Genomic DNA, 8,160 nt, shown 5'->3' with positions numbered 1-8,160 from the left:
TTAGGGCTAGATTGTTGTTAGGACAGGGGTTAAGGCTAGGGCTATTGCTAGGGTCAGGGCTTGTATTAAGGTTATAGATTAGGGCTATGATAAGGCTGGGGGTTAGTTTACAGACTATGGTTAGGCTAAGTTTAAGGGGTCAGGGTTAAGGTTCGCATTAGGGTTAAGGCTTGTTTTAAAATCAGTGTGGATTTAGGGATATGGTGAGGTTAGTTTTAACATTTATCAACCAGATTAGACTATAAAGTTAAGAACATTGTTGAAAAAAATACAAAATTAAAAGTTTGTTTAACGTATTAATGAATAACCTTTAACAAACGGATTTTACGTCAATCTTTTCAAAAAAGTGTTTTAAATAGACAACGGCCTCTTGCTAACCTCAACCGGACCGATTCAAAAATTGTATGTTGGCGCTCTCTATAGGCTTTTTGTTAAAGTTACAGCTTTCCGAACAAATTGTTTTCTTGATGTCTTTAGGTTTTGTAAATATTTGCTTTTATATGTCAGTTTTGTGACTTCAATTTCAACCCTTTATATGTTTTTAAGACGCTACACGTTTAAATCGTCCTTAAAACCTAATTTATGACATTTGTCATTCCAGTACAATGAAATGCTATCATTTCAGTTTAAACTTATTTTGAAATTAGATTGAAAAATTTAAAATCAAATTAACTCGAAATTATTTCTTACCTAAGAACTTTGATAAAAATGTATTACAATAAAATGGAATTTAACAAGGTCGCAGGGCGCCATCTTCCGGAAACCCCCCAAGAGGAAAGAACAGCCGCATTTAGTCGTAGAAGAAGAAAAGGCGGAAAAGACTCGTTTGCTAGCTTCTTAGCATCGACGTGTTTTTTTTCTTTAAAAGGCATTTTACAACCACTGACAAAATGAACAAGGGCAATAATATAGACTCGTATGAAATCGAGGAGCCGAGCGACGAAGAGAGAGCGCTAAGCAGGTTGTTAGCTAACTCTTCCTTCGTGTTTGTTAGCTTTAGCTGAGTGTTAGCTTACGGCTTCAACGCTGCTAATATGTAAACAAACATGCTTCGGATCTTAACAATTTCAAGCGATTTGCTTCAAGTGTTTTAAATAAATCAATAGTGCAATGACATTAGCAGCACCACATCTCCTAAATAAACGTAGATCAATAAAACTATCTGAGCTTGTTAGTCCTCCCTTAAAAGGGATTTGTAGTGCCTGCCAAGGGGCAGTGGGTCAAATATGTAATGGCCGGTTAGTCCTTTTATAATGTTGTTGTCTCTCTGTGGTTATTCTGAGTTGGCAATGTCCTCCAGACTGGGTAATGAACAAGTGATGATTTCCTGGACTGTGTTGATTATTTTCTGCCGTGCTCCCAGCCTATTCTAAGACAATAGTAGCCTTGCTTTGAAATTTTCCACATTATATTTGTAACTGATTGATGCTAAAAGCCAATGTTTGACCGATCACATATATGTTATATTTGTGTGGTAGTTCTGAGGACGAGCTGGATGTACTGCTGTGCGGCACCCCGGAGCAGAAGAAGAAGTTGATCCGGGAGTACCTGACGGGCGAGAGCGAGTCGTCCAGCAATGATGAATTTGAGAAAGAGATGGAAGCTGAGCTCACCTCCACTCTCAGGACCATGAAAAACACATGGGCCCCCGCGCCCTCCTGCACAGGTCCGCATTTTAGCAGGGACTTTAATCTAGACGGACTTTCTGATTTTTGCTGTTTGAGGCCTTTCTTTGCCTTTGCTTGATTATTACATTTAAAATTTCTAAGAGGATCCTCTCATGTTTTATCCAGCGGAAAGTTCCAGAGGCGGAGGTGACGGCTCACAACCTGCGGAACCGCAAATGTATGACAAGATCTACTTTGACTCGGACTCCGACGAAGATAATAAGCCCAGTAAGGATGCATTCATTTCAGTCACTGATAGAAATTCAGGTTAAAAAAGTTGTACACATTCAGGCCGCCAATTAATCCTTTTTCTTGGCTTCGTGTTTGGAGACGAAATTTAATTTACTGCTAGATTCAAGTCAGCTATTCAATAAATAAAAACATGTTTATTCGATCACAATAGAATATTTCTCAAATAAGACAATATTTCAAGATTTTGCTGGTGATTGTACTTACAGTGTTAAGAAATAGAGGCAAACTGTTTGCATCTTGAAAGGTTTACTGGGAAATAGACATATACTAAACTATTGTAGCTGTAATAAAAACTTTTGTGGACACAGTCGCTAGCTATGTCCTAAGCATTTAAAGTAGGGTGGGTGGGCAAACTATCCTCCTCGGCCAGATGCAGCCTGTCAGGCTTAATCATCCGACCTGCCAAACCAAAAAATAATATAATGATAATGCGTAATAACTAGTAAAAGTGCTACAAATGAAAATGTGTTGATTTGGTGCCACACTTGCATCAAATATCATAGCCACATCCATGCCAGCAGCTAGGAGTGTAGAGAGTGCAGTGGGCTTAACACTGACCAGCTTCCAACCTCGGGATCATCTATTCCAAATGAGATGACCAACAAGCCCAGAAGCACCTTAACATCATCCGTCAGCTGTAACCCAACACTCAAAGCAGAAATATGCTGGGCAATAAAAGAAGGAACCAGTTGTTATCCCCACGCGTCATGTAGAATGCAGGGGACATTTTTCTTCATTTCTCTTTCTTAATGAAGACCACAGCAGAGAAATAATTTGCCCTAAGTTTTTCCCTTTGAATAAATTTTAAATGAGGAAACGAAGAAATGCCAGATTGACATGCATGTGACATTGTGGAACAATAACCAATTACACTCAAGATACCTGACATTTTTCAGGTTATCACAATACAGAGAAAATTCATGCGAAGATATAAAAAGTATACTCGTAGATAGGTTCTGAAAGCCTAATTCAGCTATCAATGGATAGCCTGGATGTAAATTGGAAGACTTTCTCTTTAGCTCAGCAGAACTTTGAAAAACAAACAGGGAGGCAAATGCCACATGTTGGAAGTTGTGGCTTGCACACAGTAAATAGTGCCTTCAGAGCAGGATTTGCATTCACCGACTGGGACCTAAGCAATGCCTTGTCAAGCCTGGAACTTGTTTTCAAGGATATGCCAGCACGTCAGAGGACTTAACAGAAGTCACAGGTTTAAAGTCCTCTCCTTTTCATTTCTGCAGTCACCGATGGCTAGAAAATTTAGAGGTAGCTAAGTGTGTCCCTTGAGATTTTGCACTCTTTAAAAACATACATCAGCCCTGCCAAATCCCCTAAAAATGACAAAGCCATGCACCAAATCCATTCAGAAACCTGAAGCCATTGTACATGATGACCTCTTCCCAGTCAAACTCAACTTCTTTCTCATGGTCGCCAGGGAAGTTATGGCTATTTTGGAATTGCACCAAATCAACAAACCCATGCTGCCGTTTATGTGCAGTGATCTCACAAAAATTCTAAGACGACTTTTGTCAAACCCTGAATGATGATGAGGGCAACTCTAAAGCTCTCAATGTTGACCACAAGCACAATTTATTCACGTGGATGTAAACAATATGCAACTTGGCTTCTATACAGAGAAGGTCTTGGAGGAGCATGTGAAGAATTCAGGTGCTGAGTGGCTCAGGTTGGGGTTTAAAATACCCAGGCAATAATAACAGCCTAAATTACAACCCTTTTAAATTAGAAAAATGTATCTATATAAGGCAGATGGTGCAATGGTTGACTGAGCCTAAGTCAATAGTACTTCTAATAATCACAATCTTGTAATAGCATAGAAATAACAAAAGTTTCCCACCCTGCAATTGGTCCTCAGACTTATATTTTGGTCCTAAAATGTCAATCATTACATTCGGGTTCAGGCCAGCCTTCTCTCACTGACTTTTAGAAAAATTATCCACCCATCGTTGTTATTTGTTTTCTTTTTCTTTGTTGAGGATCCGCACGATGGATTCCGTCCCCTTTTCGTGCAGCCCGTGTCTGCATGCTCGATTGCGTGCATCATTGTGTCCGCACACTAGTCAGGTGGGTTGCGCTAGAGGGGGCGGTATCCATTCCGTGGATAATTTGAAAATAAAACTTGGCCAGGGAGAAGCCCTTCTCCTCTTCACTAAAAAATCATGAACATTCAGGTTTGCTTATCGAGCTGGACTTTTTAGGCCTGATCTTCCCTCTAGTTGTCATCCTAGTTTAATATTTTTAAAAAGTTTCAGTGCACGTTTTTACCTCTTGGCACTGGAGCACATTGATAAACAACATTTCTTTCAGGTGGCTCCTCCCGGCGGCGTATGCTAACAAACGACGAGCTGCTATACGACCCAGACCAGGACGATCGGGACCAGGCCTGGGTGGATGCAAGGCGGCGTAGGTATGAGCTTCTCCAATCTGCTTTTAACCCCTTTACTGGTCACACTTTCACTTTGCTACCCCCTTCCAGGTACCACAAGAAGCGTCCGGCGGCATCCGCTAACTCGCGGCACCCGCAGCCTAATGGTCTTTCTAGCAGCGACGCCATCCTCAACTGCCCGGCCTGCATGACAACGTTGTGTCTTGACTGTCAGAGGTGAGGACGCACGATACAGTAGTCCCTCGTTTCTCCCGGGGGTTGTGGTCCCAAAAGTTACCACGATAGTCAAAACCGGCAAAGTAGAATCATTTATTTTTTCAATCCCGTACTTTCTGGATTATAAGGCGCATCTAAAAACTGGCCAGAATTTTGAAGTGCGCCTTAAAATCTGGTGCGCTTTATATACCAATAATTGGAAACACATTGTTACAAATAAAACATACTGCATATGTTAACTGTTCTGCATTTGAGCAAAATATAGAGTGGTCTTCGTGCGCCCCCTTGTGGTAAACATAATTGTTTCTTGCTAAAAGGAAAACAACGGGAAGCGCAGACATTCACTTGTGGCGCAAACACCAACTTTCAAACACTCATTGCAAATCGTCTTTTGTTTCTTTGAACAATAATAGCTGTATGAAACAAATTGTGATTACTGAATGAGCATTTTTATTTTGGGAAATGTTTTTAAAAAAATATACGTATTGTTGTTAAATTATAATGCATACAGTAACTGTCGGGCCTTTGAGAAACAGAGAGTGGTCTTCGAGTGTCCTTTTGTGGTGATAGTGTTAAATTTTTGTTAAAATTAATTTTAAGTCGAGTCAAGTCATATTCATTTGTATAGCCCTTAATCACGAACAGTCTTAAAGGGCTGCGCAGACCACAGATTATTGCAAACCACAGACTATTATGACACCATCCCCTGATCTAAAACCTACATGAGGGCAAGGGAAAACTCACAACTTCAACATGAGGTCAATGAAGAAACCTTGAGAAGGGACGGCACATGAAGTAATCCCTCTTCCAGAATGACCAGGCAGGAACAGATGTTGCAATAACAAATAATGAACAGATATTGTCAACATAAAATAAAGGTTATTCATATGCCATAGAATAGAAGTGTTTTAAGCTTAGATTTAAACATTTCCACTGAGGTTGCGGATCGAATCTCAGGGGGAAGAACATTTTAGCGGTTAAACCAGAATTCATAATGTTAGGGGGATATGGCTGTGGTGTATATATATATATATATATATATGTTCTATGAAGTAATTTAATTTAAAAGTATTTATTTTTCCTGCAACCATTTCTCTATATAGTTTAACATCGATGCACCTTATAGTCCAGCACGCCTTATATATGAAAAATATACCACAAAAGTTCATTTTTTTTAGTGGTGCACCTTATAATAAGGAAAATAAAGTACTCTTTTTACACTATTATACCTTGAAACCAAAGAACAAAGACCATTATTTGTTAACAAATAACAGTGCAGAACTTTTTTTTTTTTAAACAAATAGCTTTTGTACTGTCAAATTCAATTTTTATTTGCTACTATATTGCACTATTGATTGGTTATCTGGAATATGATTGATTGGTTATCTGGAATATGATTGATTGACCATCTTGGACACAGCTTTATATGAGAACTGAAATTAGGCAAAAATCTCAACTTGGCCCAGAAAAGGTTATTTTAGTTATACACTTATTAGTGTGACATTATATTATTATCATTATATGTTTAAGCAGAATTAAAGATTAACTAAAGAATTATTGTGAATTTTTCAAAACCATCAACTTTCCTTCAGATGATATTCTATCACCAATATGTGTACGTTATTGGGACACAAAAATGGAGTAGAAATGCTTTTACCTTTCTTAAGCGTGTGGAGAAGTCCAACTTAATTTTCAATCGAATGCATCTTCCTCCGCCTTTTTGTGCTTTTGTGGGTGAAGAGCATTTTGTTGCATGATGGCTTTCAGAGATACTCAAAATCGAAAAAGATTTGCGCTATTGTTGTTTGAGTTAGTCAAGCTGTTTTACATACGTGTATAACTTAAAAGGCACAGGCAGACACGGGCAGAAAAAGGGGCGGAGCGACTATTTAGCTAATCAGAATGCAGAACCCAATGCGCCAAGTAGCGAACCCGCTCAGTGAACTACCATACACTGTGGGATTACTGGGTATGCTAACCCATCAGATGTGGCTTAAATAATCCATTGCCGCTTTTCCTTGCAGACACGAGAAGTACCGCACGCAGTACCGCGCCATGTTCGTCATGAACTGCAACGTGAACAAAGACGAAATTCTGCGCTACAAGAAAACGGAAGACAGGACGCCGCGGAACAGGAAGCGCAGGAAAAACGAGTCGGCATCGATAGAGGAAGTCGCGATGGACACGGACGAGGTTTACCATCCCGTGCAGTGCTCTGAGTGCTCCACAGAGGTCGCCGTGCTAGACGAGGACGATGTCTACCACTTTTTTAACATCCTGTCCAGCCACTGCTGAGTTAAAAGGCTTCGTTGGAGTTCCTGTAAAGTACTATGACATATCCAGAACTACTGGGCCCGTAACATGTCTTTGTAATCTGTCATGACTGTGTATATAGAGGAATGGGTGGTCAGGTGGGATACTAAAAGTGAGTTTTGAATATGTTTTCTGAAATGAAAATTCCTCTTAACAGTTATACTGTAAAAGTTTTAGAATAACTATATAGTTTTTTTTCAACTTCTCAGCATATTTTATGGGAAGCTTATGGTACATTAAGTGCATAATTGTCAAAAAAGCTCAAATTACAGATGTATTTGTTACTTTCTCGGTGGTGATACTTAAAAAAGCTTTGTATTTCTTGAACAACAAAGTACCTTTGACACATGTAACATACACGGAAAGGAACATAAAAAATACATTTTTAAAAAACTTTTTATCATATTTTATGGTAATTATTAAGGTACATTGAGTCCCACAGTATATCATTTGTAAAAAAACAACTACAAATGTATTTCTTGCTTTATAGTAGTAATACTTACATTTCCTGAACACAAACGTAATGCTATACTGTGAACCCTCGTTAAGAGTAGGGTTCCTAAAAGAACACGTGATGGGCTAAATACATAAAGTAACGATGCAACTATTCCGTTAAAGACTGAAAGCAAATAAATCGTTTTTAAAGGCTTCAGCATTTGTTTAACAAAATAACTACTGTGTGAACCTGTTTTTTTCTGTTAAAAAAACGACTATCGGCATAAAATTTGAATTGGCAAAGTGAACTGGAAGCGAGGGATTGTTAAACCTATCAAATATCAGAACACAATTCACGAAAAGTACAGTATTTGACCAACATCAGGAATAAAATATACATTTTGACAGGAAAAAAAATGTCTATTTCCTTAGTTTTTGTCCCTTATTCGGATAACTGTAAGCAATCTGTAATCAGATTAAAAACTACACGTCCTTCTGAATTCAGTGAAGTCTCGGTTATCGGGATTAATAGGGACCAAGACCACCCGCGAAAACTGAAAATCCGCGAAGTAGCGGTGCCTCTTCAAAAATGCTTAAAAAACGTATACGGGTATACAGTATACCCCCCTGTATACAGTACACCATGTAGAGAGAGAGTGAAATTCATGTTATAACAAAAAAAAAAAAACCTGTAAAATATGTCTGTTTACAATAACAACTGAGGGTCTAGAACACTTTTCTACCAAACAATTTACTTACGAACAACCAATAATTGTTATCAGCTTTCAAAAACAAGCAAACACTACAATTAGCTAACATAATTAGTCCGTCATTTTGCGCAACAAATTAACATTTATAATTTCGATTTCTGGG

The 8,160-nt window shown here is 38.6% G+C and overlaps 1 protein-coding gene across 1 annotated transcript; it reads left to right on the top strand.

Moving 5' to 3' along the window:
- The first annotated feature begins 807 nt into the window (after nucleotides 1-807).
- On the top strand, nucleotides 808-7,257 carry eapp (e2f-associated phosphoprotein). Its single transcript, XM_088354841.1, has 6 exons — nucleotides 808-961; nucleotides 1,479-1,666; nucleotides 1,794-1,895; nucleotides 4,245-4,344; nucleotides 4,414-4,539; nucleotides 6,564-7,257. The coding sequence occupies exons 1-6, from the start codon at nucleotides 891-893 to the stop codon at nucleotides 6,832-6,834; spliced, it is 858 nt and encodes a 285-aa protein (XP_088210967.1). The 5' UTR covers nucleotides 808-890; the 3' UTR covers nucleotides 6,835-7,257.
- The last annotated feature ends 903 nt before the right edge of the window (nucleotides 7,258-8,160 follow it).

This window comes from Urocampus carinirostris, chromosome 15 (genome assembly GCF_059441175.1).
Source record: "Urocampus carinirostris isolate Australia breed hairy pipefish chromosome 15, RoL_Ucar_1.0, whole genome shotgun sequence".
In the NCBI taxonomy this organism is placed as follows: domain Eukaryota; kingdom Metazoa; phylum Chordata; class Actinopteri; order Syngnathiformes; family Syngnathidae; genus Urocampus; species Urocampus carinirostris.
The sequence above is the reverse complement of the archived record's forward strand: the minus strand, read 5'-3'. Positions and strand labels throughout refer to the sequence as shown.